Below are 20,901 nucleotides of genomic sequence, written 5' to 3' on the forward strand. Positions count from 1 at the left end.
TCTTTTAAATATATGCCTGAGACTAGTTTCTCCATCTTGGCTTTGTGTATTTCTAGTCTGATTTTCCAGGTTGAAAATTCTAAATTTTGATGGCAGTGACGGCTGACTTTCAGGTCCATGTTGTGTACCGCTCGGGCTCCACGTTAGTTCCACTTAGCTCTGAATTGGTGCGTGTTTGTGTTTGTCTCCTTAAGAAGATTGGTGTGTGCTGTGATGAGAGTAGAGGGGCTGCAGGGACATCTGGCTAACTGACTGTAAGCTGCTGTATTACTTCCCATTAAGAGTCATTAAGACCCCAATTATAGTTACCACCCCACAGATCACACGCACACACACCGGGGGTCTGCAATTACATTCAGACAGTCTTCTTTTCCTCTTCTGCACAGGGTGCAGTAGAGAAAACCCAGGTTTGGTTTATATTTAAAAGCATTGTCCCGCATTTCTTTAAATACTGGACTGAAGCAGGAGGAGCGCTGAAACAAAAGAAAAGTTCAAGGTCATCTGCAAAAATAATGAGCCTCGCTGAGCTTTTATCACAAGCCAAAATCCTCCAACAAAACACAGCATATGGACATTAGATAACTAGTAAGCAGCTTTTAAACTACTTTAGTTTTTAAACCAGCACCGCTACAAGTCCAAGGCACTGATGAAATGAAAGAGCAATCCGTGCAAACTGAACTCACGGTTTGGGTAATGCCAGAAGAAAACTTCTGAGTTCAGCCTGCATAAGATACAGAACAGAGACACAAAGATACTAAAACAACATTTATTGCAATCCAGAACCGGTCGTTAGAACTGATGCTATTAGGAGCCTAAGTATGAATTCATGTCCAAAGGAGATAAATAAAGGAGCTGTTCATGTACACTTCTGAAACTCTTTTGTAACATAGCTAAATACTCATTTTATTATTAGTTGTGGTATTTATTTATTTATTTTTGTGGCAGTGCGCAGGGGGATTTTGTTAGAAGGCCCAGATTCGCTGCTTTATCTGCTCATCCCGCACAGACGCACAGAGAGAGAGAAATCTCATACAAGCATGTACACAGTCGGACATCTTCAGGTCCCATCTGAAGGCAGTCTGCTCCTGCACACCACACACACACCTCTCAGCGTAATACACACATGCACAGCTGGAAGGCTTTCTATCATGGAGAGATAACTACAGGCTGAGAACAATAGACCATCTCTTCTCCCATCTGGTGAACCGGGGGATGAAACTTCATTTACATTTCAGACCCACCCCAACCCACCTCAGGGTGTGCATATGTGTTCATGTGTGTGTGTGTGTGTGTGTGTGTGTGTGTGTGTGTGTGTGTGTGTGTGTGTGTGTGTGTGTGTGTGTGTGTGGTGGGAGGGAGGGAGGGAGGTGGTGAGTTTGTGGGGTAATAGAGGGAACAAAACGAGATTCATTTCAGGGTGAATTTGGGATTATGAATTAAGACGCCGCTGTGCTGAAAGACTTCATTTACAGCTAATTGAGTGTGTTGGCTCATTGAAATGGCTGTTGTGTTAAAACTTGTCTGCCTGGCTGGTCTCTGGGCTGTCTGGGTGCGTGTGTGTGTGTGTGTGTGTTTGGAAAAAGCCAGGGGTGGTAACCTGTACATTAGTGAACAGCTGTAGTTTAGACGTGTGAAATTAGATGTAAAAATGATTATAAAATGTGACACCTTCCCCCTCTCTCTTCCTCCCTGTCTCTCCTTTGCAGGTGAAAAGCCCTACAAGTGCTCATGGGAGGGCTGCGAATGGCGCTTTGCCCGCAGTGACGAGTTGACACGACACTACCGCAAACACACCGGAGCGAAGCCATTCAAGTGCAACCACTGCGACAGGTAAACGGATAGGCGGCACAAACACAGCAAACACGCAGTGCAGTTTACATTTGGAGGACTTTGATGTCCTTTATCTGGCCAGGATAAAAAATTGTTTTTAATATACAAGCCAAAGAGTTGTGTATCTGTAAGGTTTTGTTTGCAGCTAATTATTTCCAGTTTGTTTTTGATCACTGTGACACATTTCTATGTATAATTAGCAGGTATCTCTTCCTGTGCGAACCACCCATACAGTCAGTTGATGCACCCTGCAAAACAAATTAGCTTCCTTAGTTGACTGCACACTACTGTCTTATCCAAATATGGTCTCTTCTGCGTCCATAAAGCCAAATCAGAGATGGTGATTCCATTGAGCTGCTTCAGTGTTTCAGTGTAATTCCTGCCATTCTTGAAGGCTTCTTCTGCCGGGACAAAAAAAAAGACTATTTCCCTCATTAGGTTCCACCAAAAGCCTCTAAATCCATTGATTTTTAGTCGTACTTTCACTTACTTAGAACTTCCACCTATGCTGAGCGGCGCATTGGGCAGCTAACGATCTCCATCGTCAGTCAGCGGCAACTGCTTCGGCTTCATCCCAGGCGATGTCGACAGTTTTCAGATCATCCATAAACGTTCGAAGCCATGTGATCTTTGGTCAGCCTCGCTTTCGCTTGCCAGTGTTGGGAACCATGTAATGGCAATCTTGGCCGGGCGATAAGGGGGTAGATGTAGAATATGGCACGCAAAGTGGAAGCGCGTTTCTGCGACAACATCGGCTAAAGGGCGGGTGCCTGCTCTTTGAAAGACCTCTTTGTTCGTTATCCCGGTAGGAAGTTCTCAGTTCGCCATAGGCCTCGTTGTATATTCAAGCAGTCCAAAACTTAGATGAAGAGCTATTCATTTGCAGAGTTGCAAATGAATAGCTCTTCAAGTTGAAGCACAGCTTTATCAGTTTGAGTCAGAGCCATCTAGTACACATCCATCAACATTGGGAAAATGACACTATAAATCTTCTCGCAGAAGAGGTGAGATCACTGATGTAAGTGTATGAAAACTAAGATAATGTATTAGTCTTTCACTAGTAGGTTAAAGGTTTAGTACTAATACTCTACTAAACTAGGCTTGGACCTTGACTCTTGAGATCCATTTTTCCCAGCCTCAACAGTTTGCTAGCCAACCATATTTGCTGGTACCTAAGGGCATGTTTAAGGTCTGAGCATTAGCCTGTGATGGAACCATTTATATTAGTTCTTCCTGTCAGCTTTTGTTGTTGTTGTTGTTGTTTGTTTGTTTTTTTAATTGCTATAGTTTCCAAAAAAGATGTTTCCAGTATGTAAAGTCCATTTTGGGCACAGACACAGATAGCTGGAGATTCCTGTCATGCTTCTGTGAAGTTCGCTTAAAATCCTCCACAGAGGGCGGATGAGTACTTGGTGCATTGTATATATAGAAAACAGACCCTCACGTCTGATGATGAAATTTACATCATTTGGACATGAGTGGACCTCGGTGGATTCACGTATTCGAAAAGTATAACTGAGACCATTTGGCACATTGAATGTAGGCTAAATATATCACAGAGATATCCTATCAGAATCACTGAAAATGATCAAAGTTGCATCTGGTAAGACAAGAGCTGCTAATGAGTTTTTTACTTTTCATGCTCGCTGTCAAATGCAGGAAAAGTTGGCTACAGTATCACAGTGCTTTAGTAAAATGACCTCTGAACATTGCTGGCTGTTACATCCAAAATAGTAGGAAGTCAGGTCATTTTTTAAAAAGTTAATAAATAAATAACATGTTTTTCCTGCATTTACTGTAGATCTAAACTTTTAACAAATTTTACCTTCTTTTATTACAAACAAGGGGGTAATAAGCACAAATATTAAATGCTGAGAAGAGATTTTAAAGGAACGTGAGCAGATGTGTGCAAGAGGAGTTCAGGTGACAACAGGATGAAGTGTCAGGATGAAGATTCACGACTTTATTTTATAGCATCGTCAATTTAATGGTGAAATATGCTATAATGCTAAATTAAATCAGTTCCCAGGGGAATATATGTTAGTACTAACGTGTAGATCATGTTATGTATTAAATTGTATTTTTTGTGTGTGTGTTGCTCCTGCTTTACCAACTCATGTCTGATGTGGACAGAGGAAAACAAAAGAGAAGCAGATGAAGGGGCGTACGCTTTAAACTAAAGTCTAAGTCTCCTGCTAGAAAACAACCAGGGATGTGTTTGTGAGTCTGTTGAGAGTCATCTTGTCACTGTTTTGTGTTTGCTTCTTAGAGGAGAGAGAGTGTGTGTTTGAAAGTGTGTGTGCTTACTCATGCTTCTGTGCTGGCAGTTAAATGGATTCTGGCTATTGGCAAGCAGGCTACAGCTAATTGAGTGGCACCAGATGCCAGCTCCACTTTAACATTCACTCTCTCTGAATGTGTATGCGCCTGTAATACCTTTCGAATGAAAGAAACACACGCACACACGCAAACTTTTGCCCTAGAGACAGTGTAATTGGCTGTTGTGGGTTCTCTCTAGTTAGGATTTTAGACATAAACCCCCCAGAAACCTGCTGGAAAGCTTCATAATCCAGACTGAGAGCTGGGACTGTATTAGCTCTTTTCTGGCACATCCATAAATGCACAAACACAGTATGCAGACACCTCACACTCGCATGCATATTGAGCGCAAAGATGTTTAGATGCAAAGTCATATCGACTTGCATGAATAATTAAATGTCCGGGCGTATAAACGCAACACTTTTGACACACAATGGCGCAGACGTAAGCCGATTCAGTCGTAAGCACAGCTGAGGCTCTACCTGAAGCAGGGCTTTCAGTGCGTGAGGTAAGGGCGCCGTTCATCCACACAGACGCAGATGTTTGCTGAGGCTCTCCAAAGTGAGTCATCAATGCAAAGCATGAACGGCGACATCGAAAAAATAGCAGCTGCTTTGATTAAAAGTCCTTGCCTTTAAATATAACTACAGACATGGATTCAGACTCTTTGTGCAGCAGGCGCATTTTTTCCATCTTTAGGTAAAAGTTTGAATTTGTCCAACACTTTCCTCTTTTCTTTTTGTTAATCTTAAACAACGTCACTGCCTTTCAGAACAACTCGTCTTAATCGTGTTTTCACGTCTCCCTTTTTGGCTTTTTAGTGTTCAAATTACAAGGTTAACATAGCGAGGGCGCACGCTGATTTGTACAGTAGTGGACAAATGCACACACAGACACAGACACACACATCTGTGGTGGGTGGAGCCAGGCAAATATTACCATGAGAATGGCAAGAAGTGGCAGGCATGGAGAGGTTAACACTAGCTAGAATGTTCAATCTGACACAATTTCTCCTGGGGAAACAGACACACAGACACACGGCGGTCTGTTATTAATCCCGCCTAATCAAGCGGGGACCCCCCGATGGTTCCTTGGAGCTGGACAGAGGAGGTGCGGGGGGGGGGGGAGAAAGCAGAGTTTTGAGGAGGAAACAAGGGAGTGGGGGGTTACCAGCTGGTCCTGAGACTCCGCCCCCCCAACATTGACAAAGTAACTTACATGGCCATCTGTCCAGCCACACACACACAGACTGGTGCAGGTGTACAGTAGGTACCACACGGCGAGCTTAGAGCTGAGGGGAAACACTAGACCACAAAGCAACAAGGAGCAAAGTTCAGCTGCACCCTCACTCCACGTTAGATTTTAGGTGAATTAACAGCTGGTCCACGTATACAGAAAACCTACAGCAAAGACAAAAAACCAAAGAAAAGAAAAAAATACAAGAAGAAGTCGTCTTCTTCTGGCATGAGTTTAAAAGCTGACTTTTCTTTTCTTTTTTTAGACGTACATGTTTTGTTTCAACAGCATCCCAGCAACCTTGACTAAACGCACTGGTGCGTTGGTAAAGTCTGCAAGCAAAATTGAATCCTGTGGACTGAAGGGCCAAAACTAGAGAGAGAGAGAAAATGACTTTTATTAAAATCAGCTTAGAAGGATCTCACACAGGAGCAGAGATGAAAAAGCAAAAGTGGCTGACAGATGGTGTGACTCAAAACAATCGTCAGAGGGATTTAATGACACCCAGTAGGAAGCGGCACGTTTACAATTCTAGCGAATGCGGCTGGCATCTTATCCTAGTCAACCTGTTGTTGGCGTCTCTCTGCATCAAACACTGTTGCTTCATGGAACAGTGTTTCTCTTATTTTCTTATTTTTTTGTTGTTTTTACTGTCAAACCTTGAAGTAGAGATTATTATTTTATTAGCGCTGGGGAGCAGAGGTTTGTATGAGCAAACAGTAATATATGTATCAGAGCCCATCACTCGCCCCTTAGTGAAAGTGTCTGATCACTTATTTTGCTTTGAGCTGATTGGCTTTCACTTCATATTGGGATCTTCTTTTTTTTTTGCTATTTTCATCTGGATTTCTAGCAGCTTACCCAGCTCAAGGCAGCACACAACTTAGCGTCCTTCAAATGAGGTTTTCTGTAGAATCGAAAGGCTGAAATTCAGAGAATAAATCTCAGCAGAAGCAGGTCGTGCTGCAGTTTAACGATTTGGGTGTTTGGCTGTGTCTGGTTGTCTCTATCTGGAACGAACAACAACCTACCTATACACACAACACACGTGTGCACACGCTCGCACAAAGAATAGGCTTGACTAATTAATAATGAATAAAGCCTCTGGCAAATTGAATTTTTAATTTTCTCATTTAAGTCTCGCCCACATTTTGTTTTGCCTTCCCTTTAGTCATATCGTTTGTGATTTGTTTTATACTGGATGTTCAACTTTAATGTCTTCGCAATTAATAAAGTACTGGCAATAAAATGAAAATACTTGTGACGCTGTCAGTTTAATATTATGTATCGCCAGCACCTGGTTTTGTGTCCCTCTCTTGCATCAGGTGCAGCCAGTACTGAGTTAAATGGTCCGGCATCAGAAAGCGCTGCCAGCCTGTCTGCATTAGTGTCCATGTTCACGGTGCATATCTAATTAGTTTCTACAGTACTGTTTTACTCTGAGCTGGAGGACTGACTTCAGCTTCAGGGGTCTGGCTGTGATTTATGGCGGTGTTTGAGTTGCATTTAGGAAATCACCGAGGCTGGCTTGGCCTCTATTCATCTTTACATCACGGTTTCACTGGTGTGACCCGGTGAAGCGAGAGCACTTAAATTCACCGTGGTGTTGAAATGAAGTACTGTGCTTCTCTACTTGTAGATAATCTAACTCTCTTTCTTCTTCTCTTAGTCTGTCTCTCTCTGGTTGCATGTTGGAATCTTACTCTTACCTCTAATTCAGATGTGACTCTCTACAAAGAGCTTTTGGAGGTGTCAAAACCATGTTTTAAGAAAGTATTTACTTGAATTTATCCTATAGACTGCAAAATGAATAGTTTGAAATTCAGTGTTTAGAACTGTACATGAAACCAATATTCATTCATTCCTCTTGTCCAGTTCAGGGTCACTGGGACTGGGGCCTGTTCCAGAGGTAATTCCTTCTTGGGTACATGTTTCTCCATCACCTTAAACAGACTTGGATAAACTGCAATAACACTGGTCAAGAGTATTGTAAGTGTTAAATGCTAACATTTGCACAACAGCTGGTAAAGAAAAGAAAAGAAGAAATGATTACTTCAGTGACGGAGAAAGCTGATGCTGATTTGTTGTTGAAAAAAAAAGAAAAGGTCGAGAATTTTACAACTTAGAATAACGGAAAATTCACGTATTTTGAAATAAAAATTATGTGTGATCATCATAGTTGTTCTACTGATAAAATTATTTCCCTCAGTGGTGGAACACTGATAACTAATTCCATTGCTATTGTATATTCATACATCTGAAAAAGTGCCGCAGGCCTGGCTAGTCGTAGTAATAAAGGTAACTTGGTACTTTGCATCATTGGTCACGTAGGACTGAAGTTCTAATACTGCACAGTAGAAAAACACAGGATTACACAGTAGAGGCTGGGCAGTTCTGCCAGTTTGGGTTTCAAGTATTCCTTGTAAATACACAGAAAAGTATTTTAGTGGATTTTGAGGTCTGTAGACTTGATGCTTTTCATTTGATGTCCTCACATCCCCTCTGCCATCATTGAAGAAACTTCCAAACTCTTAAATGCATGTCATGGAGACAAGCAGCACAGAGGCGTCTTAGAGAACAGAAATAAGTGTGTCCTTCCTCCCCCCTCTCTCTCTCCCCTCCTTATCCTTTTTGGGAGAAGCTGTAACCTAAGGAGGAGAAGCTAGCAGAGACATTAGCATAGTGGGGGTTATCATCAGGGTGCGAAAAGTGTGGAGAGTTTCCAGCAAGTACACATTGCCGGTGGGAAGTTCAAGGAGCCTGTGATTATAGGGATTTTCCAAAAATTACACAGAGCCAGTGGGTATTTCAGGGCCCTGGGACTGTGGCTTATTCTCAGATAATAAACAGAGCCGGTGGCATCAATTAGCAACACTTGCCAACCTGATGCATTGTGCTTATTTTAGTGCGAATATACAACGAAAGAGGGCTAATTGAGCCTTTGCAGAGCCGCACATTTGTCATTTATATAACTCTTTTTTTTAATTCATTTTTAAAAATTCATCTCCTGCTTTGCCCAAGCTCTCATTTCACATGCATATTTCATGCTTTTCTTTGGATATTAAAAGGAACATTTCTATGTTTCTCCACAGGTGTTTCTCCAGGTCGGATCACCTGGCCTTGCACATGAAGAGGCACATCTGAAGGACAAGAAGAAAAGAAAAGGAGCAGGAGGAGCACGAGGAGGAAGAGGAGGAGCAGAAGGAGAAATAGGAGGAGAGATAGGAGGACAGAAGGATGGGCAGCCATGCTATCGACTGCCTGCGTCATATCCCCCCCCTGCTGCCCCTCCCCCAATCCAAACACCAGTAGGCTCAAACAGCCATCGGGGGGGAAAGTTGGGCAGGAGGAAAAAGCGAGGAGTAGCTAGATTGTTGTTTTTCTTTAAAATTACACATCACGTTTGCAATAGTAAACACTTCACACACACCTGTCTTTGAATGCATCACCCCGGTGAACCCCGGACAGCTCTGGGGGCTTGGACACTGCCAGATCAACATGTACTCAACTTGCTTGACAAAACATTTTCCCGCCTTCTTTCTTTTTTTCTTTTTTTTTGAAACTTTCTCCGTAGTCAGTGTGTTAAACTTATCGAGTCACTTTGGATGAGCAGAAACTTTTAAATATCCATGTAGTCAGCTGTTAGTGCTTTACCGGCTTTTGAAATCAGATATTCGACTGTTTTTTCTTTTTCAGCTTTCTTGCTCTTTTCTTATCGACGTTTCTCATACACGGAACACACAAACCGTCACCTGCCGCAGTCAGCTCCAGTACTCATTGTGAAGAAAACAACAATGCCAAATCTGCAGGAGAGAGACTGTACGGATTGACTCCCAGCACGGGTGACAATCGAACCCACGGCCCGGGACACCGCTGGTGCGCCCACGGGGCCTCGGTCAGCGGGTGCCGCTGCAGCTCTCAGGCTCTCCTCCAGTGGGTGTTTTGCATCTCTCACCTTCACCGAGATGCCTGCCGCCTCCGCAGGCCATCTGACAGAAATGCGCAGCGACACTTTCTTCCCTTTTTTCTACTTAGAGGACGATAATTCGTCTTCTTATTGTTATTTAAAAAAAAAAAAAAGAATGACACTTTTTTTCTCTCTGTGAGGAAAAGATGTCTTAAAACTCACAGCAATGTGTTTGAGAAGAAAAAAACTACAAAAAATAAAAATCTAAGAAGACTTTAACAGAATGTGTGAGATGAGAAGGAGAGCGTTGTTGGTCTTTATAATCTCCATGTGCACCGACTGCATCTGCAGACTGCAAGAAATCAGTGGATGAACAAACAACAGAATCACACAGACTCTCAGAAAAGGGGTTTGTGTCTGTGCTTTTTTTTTTGGACTAAAATAAAAAACAGAAAGTAGAGAGGTCTTCATTTGTGTGCTGCTCTTTCTGCCCTGTGACTCCCTGCAGCTGAAAAACAAAACCTTGTTGTGACTTCTGTGGTCTCGTACTCTACAGCAGCCGGGCAGAGGATTGCTTAAAAACTGGGAATATGTTTCTTGGTTATTTGTTTTTCTTTTGTTTTGTTTTTTTTTCTTTTTCATTCTGATTCTGAAAGTCATCCTCGAGCGCTTTCACAGACTCTGAGATCTCATCTCCCTGGCAGCACTGCGGGGCGAGAATGGAAGCTCAAGAGCTGCTTTTTGGTTATTCACGTGGAACTAAAGATGCCAGCCGACCTTTGTGTGGTGGCTCTGAATAGACACGGTCACATCGACCCGTCAATTTTGCTTGTTTCATATCCACTGACTGCACTGACTTTTCTTTTTAATTCTTTCCAATGTTATCTGTGCTTTTTCCTTTTTCTACAGCGAAAAAATAAGGATAAAAGGAACACAAAGGAAAAAAAAATCATAAAAGACTTGGAAAAAAAACAAAACAAAAACAATTCTGTCTCACTCTACACGCTGCATACAGAACAAGCACACATGCTCCGTCAACACACACACACACACACTTACACTGCAGTTCTTACGCTCACGGCTCCTCTTGAGATAAGACTAATAAGATTTAGGAAAATAATTATTAAACTAATGAACAGAGTTGGGGGAAACAACACACACTGCATGGCAGGCTTTGTTGCAAACGCACACACTTGCTCATGAACACACATGCACGCACGCACACTCTTCCTGGAATTATATGTTCTGCTCCCAAATCTTTTTTCACAGTAGGAATTTAGCAACTGTTGTTTAGCAGAAGAGTATCTTAGCTCTCGGCTGGAGGTAACAAATGATTCCAAATCCTTTGAAGTGAGAAATCAGCTTGTTCTCAGTTCCAACAATCACCCACATATCCCTCACTACAGCTTGTGCCTCTCATTTAATCAGCGTTTTTTCTGGTTTTTGGTTGTTTTTTTTTACTTCAGAGACTTTGGTTACGTTGTTGGTTACAGTTGAGTCAGTGGTCAATGTTTTCATCGGAAATAATCATAAGAAAGCAGCTGCGGCAGATCTGAAACATTAAACCAGCAGCAGGCGTGTAGTATTATTATTAAAGATGGTTTATGCTCGTGGGAAAAAGTGCTTCAAGATGACAAAATTGCCTGAAACGTTCAGGATAACCCCTGATGTAGCCTGAAAATTGAAGCTGTTAGCTAGACTGATGGGGGATGTCAAAGCTTGCTGTGTAGAAATTCCAGCTCTGGTTTTGATCTGGCAAATCAAATTTATTTTCCAACTTGATGGTGCTGTGTAAAAACTATGTTATTTTTGACAAAATACTCAGCACCCACAACCATATAGATGCGTCCTTTTCATGACTGATTTAACACGCGCAGTAACGTTGAATCACCTGAGGTTCATAATGTGCAATGAAAACACTGACTTTTATCTGTGCCCTGAAAGTAATCAGCAACAATTTTAATGTAAAAAAACAGAAAAGAAAAAAAGATGGATCTGAGAAAACTGAGGTAAACGTGTGTTCACACTGCCTGCTTTCTTTGCTCAATAGTTGATGGGGGAAAAAAATTAAATTAAAAAAAAAAATGCACTCGCCTTGCAATCGGGGCACTTGGCACCAACAGACGCTACCGCTGCATCCGCCCACCACCACCCACTGTATATGCCCCGCAGCACGTGCAAACAGTCCATTATTCACTGTTACTGACTGGGTGCAGTTGGGGTGAGGGTGCAGGTTCCTGAAGCTCGCAGGAGGTTTTCACATCCCAGTGTACCCAGTCATCGTGCCAGTTGGCTTCGCCAGCCTTCATTAGGTGAAACAGCGAAAACATTCCCCTCCGATGGGGAATGTTGGGGGGGGTTATGGTGCAGCTTCGAACAATCGATACCAAAAACCTCCAGCGTGGAACTGCCCTTCAGCCACGGGCAGAGTCTCACCACTCAGGAGAGATCAGTGGGAGACCGCCTCCGTATGAATTCAGTGTATCTAGCGGCAGCTTTCACTATTAACTCTCTCTCTTTCTAAATATGACAAAGCAGCCCGTGTGGGAGGCGAATCCAGTGTTTCACTTTTGATTTCATTTGCCCGTTTGCTGGTTTCCGTTACAGAAGCTGTGTCGATGGTCGTGTTCGTCGTTCTTGGATAATGCAAAGTCATGCCGTCGGCGTCGAGGCATGCAAAGAGGCCCTCCCATACAACGTACAATCATAGAGGGATCAGGATTGTAGCACTTTTGTGAGGCTTTTGATGGCATGAATGTGTTTATGTGTGCATGTATGTGTCCCTGTTAGGCATACTGTGATGGGAAGCAGTCATTCAGCAAAGAGGTTTATAACTGACTTTTTAAACTGGTAAACAAGTGTGCGGCTGTGTGAGGGAAGAACTGGTCGATGCATTTGCTGTTGGATTTTTTTCTTTGGTCAAAGCAATGGCTGACAATGTGTTTATTAGGGGTTTTTTTTCTTTTTCTTTCCTTTTGACCCTCCAATTATTCATTCATCCATGCATACAAGTCATTGAGCTTGATGACTTGCATCGCATTAAAGAGATGCTAATTCATGCCTTGCACTACACAGGTTTATCTTAAACCATGTAAAATCAGACTGCCTGACAGATTAGTTGGCATTCGGTTCAAATTATTTGGAAGACGGCTGTCGTTTATATGTTTATATGTAACTATAAAAAAACAAAAAAAAATCAATTAGTGGTTTTTGTGCCTATTTATAAAAAATAGGAAGCAGCATTTTGCATTCATGCTAATTTAAACTTGACTTAAACTTTGAATTAAAAAATGCTAAAAAGCAAAAACATTGTGCTTAAAGGATTCTCTAAGAAGATTTGTCGCTTTGAGCACATTTCTGTGTTGGTTTTGAGCAGTTGTGCCACTCGCCACACAGGCAAAAAAGCTAAATTGTTTGTTACAAAAACAAAATTAAAGATTGTAGTGCTTGCCAGCATGAAGCGATTGCAACTCACAGTTCATCTCCTCGTAAATGATAACCCCTCTTGACATTCGACAGATCGCAAAGTCACTTCAGATACAAATTCACATTTCATTCCCTTCACATCTGAGCCTGTCAAAGCAGGTTTTCTGTCACAGTGTTGCCCGGGTCTCCTGTGGTCTCTCAGGCTCCTCCAGGCCCGGCTAGCTGCCGTCCCACAGCTCTGATTAGCATTAACTCTCGGTTCTCTTCTCAAGTTGCAGTTCAGCTAATGAGATAGCTCTGGGTCACAAGGAAATTTAGTGGTCTGGAGAAAGAGAAAAAAAAAAAAAACAACAACAGGGACCTTGAGCCCGACTTACACCCAGTGGACACATTTGATGTAGAACAAACAGAAAGTCCTGTTAGCGCAGGGAAATATCAGGAGATGGTGAGATACTCACTGAAGAGGCTGAACTTTCATGGAAAAAAAAACAAATAAAAAAAAATCATTTACCTACATGAATATCCAGATCATTAAATCAGCCATTGCATTTTATCTCATGGATTACAGATAAAATAAATTACCATTTATCTGCAAAGTCCCAACAGATATTTAATCCACTCCACGTCCCCCGATCCTCCCCCGTGGTTCACAGTTAGTGCCATTCTAATTTTCCTCTCTCCCTCCATCCTCACCCCATCTCTCCCTTTCTGTCCACAGCAGTTGTCCATGCACTATCAGCTGCGGGAATGCTGAATGCACACTTTACACATTTTGCCCAAAGATTTGCATATCTGCAAGTTAACTGCTGTGAATGTAGTAGATGTAGTGGAAAGAGCTGAGATGCAGAGGTGCAGAAAAGGAGTGGTGGATGGACGGTGGGAGGAGAGGGACTGTTGATCTTACATAACCGTTCCTGTTAAAGCATAATTACTGGTATGCTCCAACGCTTCATAACATTCTCGGTCCTCTCGTCTACTGTCAGCTGGAGCCGAACTCATTGTTCACAAATGTAAAATAACGTTTTCATGGTCTTATAGGGTGCCTGGTATAGTGGCGCTAGCAGCTTAAGCAGGAGTGAAGTAGCTTTAGTTTAAGTTAGCTTCTTAGCACACTGCAGATAGCACTGTCAAGTCTCATCATGGGAATAAACCTTTTCTCTGACAAAGAAAACTAATTCTAAATTTAGTGACCTGAAATTCAGTTTTAGATGATTAGCCTGTTAATGCTGTTTAAATTAAGTGTAAGCTTTTTCAGTAAGAGAGCAATAGCTATGTATATAGCTAGTATTCGCTGGCTAAATAGCTAGCTAGCACTAGCTATGTATAATAGTAGTGCTTTTACACCAAAAAGCACTAGCTATATAAAAACATATGTAGCTAGAGAACTAGCTTGCGAGCACTGATTATGTACAAGTGTAAAAGCATAAAAGCAGACCAGAGAAAAAGGCATCAAACCCAGTGTGAAAACGACCTTCAGACATTCTCCGTGGCCACAGTTAGTTGTTTAGACACAGTCCTTTGATGGATAAGGCTTCAGTTTTCACAGTTTTCCACCATATCGTCCTGATGAAGGATTGTCACTTCTGGCAGCTTTTGTAAATAGCGTGAGATCTTTCATGCAGACCGCTCTGTCTGTAATTAACCATATGTGGCGAACAGCATTGCTCAGACATTTCAGCGTTTCTATAGATCTGCTTTAGTTCTTGCAAACATTGCACTACATGATCATACTTAGCTATTGCACTCTTCATGTGTGCGCACTGCTAGCATAGTCTGTTGGAGCACTCTGTCAAATATCCACTTAACATTTGTTACATGACCAGGATGCACATGGCCACCAAGAACTATTTTCCACAGGTCACCTTGCAGCAGATCAGACTGACATATCTGCTTAAAACTCCAGTTAAATGCCTTTTTCATCACTCTTTTTCTGGAGGAATATGTCGTACTCTGAAAACACTCAGTCATGCTGTGACTTGGTTGAACTTTCTTGGTATCAGTGGCATCCCAGAGTGACGCTGTCTGTAACTACTGTGTTTGTCCATGCTTGATGTGTCAGTATATAAGAGATTCACAGATCTTAACCCTTCTCCTTGTGTCTGTATGTTTCACTTCACCTACACCAAACCCTCTCTACCAAAACCACGACCATCAGAGCCCTCTGGGACCCAACACGCTCATAGATATCCAGCTGTTCTGAGAAGTATTCTCAAGAGCTATGCAGCTTGGGATCCCCAAGCAGTTCTTTGGTGAGACTGCAATAACTTTTCAACTTTACCAGCTTAATGTCCTCACTGGGTACAGTTTTTTTTTTTTCAAATGACCCATCCTTGTAGGTGCTTTACACACTCTGTCAGTTAATATGCTCAGTTGGCCTGATGCCTGATGCTTTTAGTTAACAGACTCCTTCTTGGAGTCTATCCTGTTCTGTCAGTATGTATGTGGCAAAAGGATTGGTACCAAAGAATTAGGTTTCTCTGTGCTTTATTGTTATGGGAAATAGTGCCCTGTCACAGCCAAGGTAATATTTGTTTCACTGACTAACAAGTTTGCGTTGAAATATTTGATTTTTTGGCACATTATTTTTTTAGGGTATCAAAATGTTCAGTCCAGAATGGCTATTGTCTGTTTAAACATTTTTTTACGTGTGATTTTATGACAATTTTATGCAATCGTGCAATCTATATAATCTTTATTTTAGTTACAGTCACTTTTGAAGACTTCCCATCAACATTTCAGTCTACAAAAGTCTATAGCTTTAGCAGGCTATCAACCGTATTCCTTAGAGATTACATTTCTGAAATAGTACAGCAAAATGATTTTGAAGGAAATATAACGTAACCGTTAAAACGATGCAATCATGCTGCCAGGCAACCTAAAATCTTTCAGACAGAACACTTATGTAATTTAGGTTTAACCTTAGCTTTCAGAAAAGATCTTACTTGTTCAAAGTGACTGTGTATTTATATGCCTTTTGTTGTAAGTAACATGGTAGAAATGACATGCACTTTTCAAGTATTACCGTCCACGCTAACAGAAAGTTTATTTGGTTCCAATCCTTATGCCACATATTGTGTGGCCAATCCAATATTTGTATTAACTGTGAGTGGTATTTCATCACCTTTGTATGGCCCACTGTGTGTACTCAAACCACAGCTGTTGAGGGATCCCACTTATATATTTTCTGGGATGAATGGACATGTAGAAAAGTGAATTAAGACAAGCAGATGTGTTTTCACCATCACGACATCCTTCTCACCTGCCCTGCAAGGGCTCTGTAACTCCGTTCATATCAACCTTGGATCCATGACCCTTCACTCCACCCCGCCCTCCTCTCTTCTCTCACTGTCACCTCTGTTGAGTTGAGTTTCTTTTCCGTTCTCTTGTTTTACTTACGATTTTTTGCTGTACAAAGTGTTTAAAATATTATTTGTATTATATGATGTTAGTATGGTAATGTTCTTTATTAAGGAAGAAGAAAATTTATTTTTGTTACTGGTCTGTTTCATAATTCTTTTCTAAATTGGTATTGTAAGATATCTATGCAAGAACTGTTAAGTGGAGCATTTTTATTTAAGAATGTAATATGTGTAATAAATGGTAGAATCTGCTTTTGGCTCTTTTCGGTTTTGTTCAGTCAAACCTCACATAAGCGTTTAACATTAATGAAGACGATTCAAAGCATAAAGTGATCCCATCTGGTGAAGTTCAAATTAAAATGAAAAATACGGTAACTAAAATTTATCACGTTATTTGCATGCTGTTACCGCTGCCTGGAAATGTTTGGTCATCTCCCAACACACCAGGTTAAAAGACAAACACAGTGATACACAGTGATTCAGCATGAATACACATTAATGTTGCTGTTTAATTACAGTGGTTATTATTGTTGTAATGACAAATATACTGAACAATCTTTTCTTTAATATTCTTTTGGTTGTTCCTATTAAAAGCTGAACATTGTGACCCAAACTGAATCACCAATGACATCAACATAAAATTCCAGTTTTTTATTTAGTTATTTATTTTGCACAGTCTGATACTGATATGGTACTGAAAACAGGAATGCATTTATGTGCTGAAGGACAGATGGTGTTATGAGCTGATAATTCAGTCCTAACTCCTGGAATGAAAAGTTTGTTTTACAACTTTTTATTTCTAAGCAATTAATGCCACGATTAAATTTCTTGAATAAATTGGTTGGGTGACCAAACAAAAAAGTAGTGATTGGCCTTTTTACTGATGGCCTTTTTACTCCTTACAGAGGCTAAATGGTTTAGGTTAACCCACACTCTGTGAAAACAGCCTGAGGGCTGATGAAATACAATCAACAATGAAAGGAAAGAAAGGGCAACAAGGGGAAGTAAACTGAGGGAAGCCAAATGTTAACAACACAACTTAGCACCATGAAATGCCTTAATTTCAGTAACAGCCAGAGAGAGCTAGCAGCAGCAGGTGAAGTGCCAGCAGGCTCAGTTCAGTTCAGCTTTATTTGTATAGCACCAAATCACAACAGCAGTCGCCTTAAGACGCTTTATATTACAAGGTATAATTGAGTTGTTGGTTCAATTATTTGTTCAAAAGCAGTCTAACGATGTGTGAGAGATCGAGAAAGTAAGGGGGCCCGCAGAGACTGCTTATGTATGGGGCCCCGAATTCTGTACTGTGCCCCTGTCCCTGCATATAACGCACACATTTTGCTTGCTGTGGGTGTCAAAATGACATTTTTACTGTGCACTTTGTGATTCACACACACAAAAAGGGATTTATGTTAGGCTAGTGTAGCTGAGAGAAGAAGAAAAAGCGAATAAAAGATTTGGCTCAACAACAAACAGCAGGACTTATTTTTCCTGTTGAGATACAAAAAAAACCTATTGTTTGTTTACATTACAGATTTATCTTCCGATTTCATTTTAGGATCCATGAAATGGGAGAAAACAAAAAAATATTTCATCACAGTTTAAACTTCGTTTTTCCCGATCAGTTGAAGGAAAATCCAACACAATGTACCAGAGTGAAGAAAAGCTGTTCCTTGATCATGTCAGAAACGTTTGTGAATAATAATTTTTCTCTCCGGAAACACTTTCAGTCTGTGACTTTTCAGCAGCAGATTACAACGAACCGACTGAGGAAACAACAGCCATCCATCCATCCTTAAGAGAATCAAAGAGACGTTTCTTATTTAATTTTAGCATGCAGGAAATATAAAATCCCCCTGGTACAGGATGCCCTTGGGCCGCTCTGGGTTTGTTTGATTTCAGTCACCTTTTTTCAGAGTCTGAATCTGGCTTTCACATTTACAGTGCAGGTGTGGGACGATTTCCTTTTGCTTTGAATTTCTACATAAACATCATCTCTCCAATATAACTCTTGAGATTTCCATATTATGTACCCCATAAAGCTCAATGCAGCTGTAAAAACCAGCGAAATCTTCTTCTCTTAAAGGGTTCGGTTCCAGAGCACTTTGACAAGACAGGCAAAAAAGAAAAAATCTTCTACAGAATGACTGAAATCACCCCGGTGTGGCCAGCCAGATGTAATTATGAGTAACATGGTAGCACATTACTCCTGCGTAATGGCCATTTAAGGCAGATGGACACATCCTGTCAGGCCGCAGGCGAGAGCACAGACGTATGGAGGGACAATGGCACGTAGCTGCGACAGAACAGCTCATAGTCTCAACACTGGTGATAATTTCGCTCTTTATTACAAATTAAAACAATCTCATGAATATCTATTGCGCCCCTCCTGGTAAATGGCTTCATGGTTTTTAATTAGAGCTAAGTTGTCAGTGACTGAGCTGACACAAACCCATGTCATGCGGACTAAATGAGGTAATCAAATAATTAATGGCTAACTGGGGATCAATTAAGCAGAAGATACGGTGCTCATAGAAAGCGTATCTGCTCTGTTAGTTTGTCCTCTTACATAGAAAATGCCAGTTAACTAATTAAAAGGGACCAAAGTGTGATTGTATTTTCCTGGCAAGACAGACTTGACGCTCATTCCTTGGATTTAAATCATCTTAACAGGTCTTTTACTGTAAATACAGACTTGGCACTTCTACATTTGCCCATGTTTTCCTTGCTTACAGAGTACTGACGATGAAGACATCTCAGCGGAGCCAACACGGAGGATTATTATCATTTCTCAGCAGTGGGCTGTGTTGGCTAGAAAATGGGAATTCACAATGCTGATTAGTGTGGGCATTTTGAAGTTTTGCAAGCTTATTCACTTCTTGTCAGAGGTGGGGAAGGGAGGCGAGCGAGCTGTTTATAATCTTATTCAGCAGCATTAGCCCGTGTAGTGTTGGTGTAGTGTTTACAGAAACAGCAACCATCAGCCTTTCTTAACAGCAGAAATAAACAGAAATGTGGTGAATTGCCCCATAGCACGCTCTATACTTATCTCCCAGAAGGACCATGTCAGCTCATTTAAGTGACTCTTAGACCCAACTGCCCACCAGCAGCCACCCAGTATAATGCTGCTCTGTACTAAAAGAGGAAATCATCACAACAGCTCAGCACAGAACAACAGCAGCAGATTTAAAATTATTCATGATGGTGGGAAAACAAGCTGAAATAGTATGAATGCTAGTGCATTTTTTTATTTAAAAAAAAAAAAGCATGGTGAGTTTAAGTAACTCAACATGCTTAGGAACGTCACTCAGTATTGCACAATTATCTAAAACCTTTAGTTTACTTTCAATGTTGTGTTTCACCACTGCTCAAATGCTAACTTTATACACTGTCTAGTACTGACAGACCAGCTATTGCTGTCCAACTTCTGGCCACTTTAGTGCAGCAGAAAGAAGATCTGGCAAGCAACACTGCTATGTAAGTATTTAGATTGAAAATGAGAGGTTCAGCAACAAGGAGTAGCTGTTATTACTGTTATACTGTGAGGACGAGGCAACTGAAACACTTTAGAGAATGTGGAAGAAACACTACACCATCTGCAGCCTTAGATAGCCACACCCTTCTTTTTAGCTCCCACTTCAAGTAAAATCAGTGTGTCATCACTTCCTGTAATGACACAGAACTTAAATCATAACAGGCAGAAATATCTGATGTATATGTGTTTTTTTGTTCTTTATATAAAGAGCCAGTGTAATTAGACCAGGTCCCACCCTGTTCCAAAACATGTTAAATCTGCGACATTACGCCAGGTTGTATGAAAGCACTGCCTACTGACCTGCCATGGTTTTGCTGTTTGTTTGGTTGTTTGATTTTTTTGGAAAAAGGCACCATAATTCACAAAGATCCAAGGATTGTGGTGTAATTGTGGTGTACAAAGCTGTACACACACCTTTCGCTTTACTTCACAACTAACTGTAGGCAGTAGGAGATCTAGCAACATTTCAAAGCATGTTTTGAACTTTGAACATACGTTTTTTTCCTTACTTACGAATGTGAATCACTATTTTTTATTTACTTTTACTTACTTTTACTTGATTTACTGTTTATAACTCTTAGACCTGGCTTGCAAGTGAAAGTATGAACTGTCCCATTGTCAAACAGACTTGTAATTATGATGATAATGTTAGGGCAGAGATATTGACATGACTATGAACCACTCTGTATAAATGGTGTTTAATTATTGTCATTTGCTTGCACTGATGTGGGACAATACCCCAGCTTCTGATTTACAGTGTGACTGTGCAATGATAGTAAAGAATGAAGAGAGATGAAGCATGTACGCTTGTCAGCCTTTATGATTAGTCATATAGACCCAATGGCTTTTTTTACATGATTTAGAAACCCTTCATTTTCTTAATGACTTGATAAAGACCGCCATGACACCACTTAGAGTGATTGCAGTTGTTCGGATTAGTGAAGTTAGGTAATGGAAAGATACGAGTCTACTGAACTTGCACAAATCCTTTAGTCAACCTCAAAATGTGCCGTCTTCTTGGCCCTCATGTCTGCTCCATTCCAACTAAGCAATGACTGAGATGCAGGGAATTTATAATATTTATTTCAATAATATTAATATAATAAAGTTCAATTTAATCTGTAGCCATGATGGGCATCTAACTGGTTCAAAGGTCAAAACTGTGTCTCGAAGACTGTGGCTGTGATTTCAAAGATGTTCATACAGTTAATGTTTGCAAATTGAGTTAATTATGGACTTTTAGTGACAGACAGTAGTTACAGTTCTCTACCACGCTGCATGCTTGTCTT

General features: G+C 41.0%; 1 protein-coding gene across 1 annotated transcript in view; it reads left to right on the top strand.

Annotated features, from left to right (window-relative positions):
- The window catches only part of klf7b (Kruppel-like factor 7b), a 64,155-nt gene extending 47,827 nt beyond the window's left edge, over positions 1–16,328 (top strand). Inside the window, exons 3-4 of the mRNA XM_005947837.3 lie at positions 1,707–1,830; positions 8,478–16,328. Coding sequence (XP_005947899.1) covers positions 1,707–1,830; positions 8,478–8,529 — 176 coding nt within the window. The 3' untranslated portion in view covers positions 8,530–16,328. The remainder of the gene's footprint in view (positions 1–1,706; positions 1,831–8,477) is intronic.
- Positions 16,329–20,901: the final 4,573 nt, after the last annotated feature.

Source organism: Haplochromis burtoni, unplaced genomic scaffold, assembly GCF_018398535.1.
Source record: "Haplochromis burtoni strain Fernald_Lab_line unplaced genomic scaffold, NCSU_Asbu1 Contig_553, whole genome shotgun sequence".
Lineage (NCBI taxonomy): Eukaryota > Metazoa > Chordata > Actinopteri > Cichliformes > Cichlidae > Haplochromis > Haplochromis burtoni.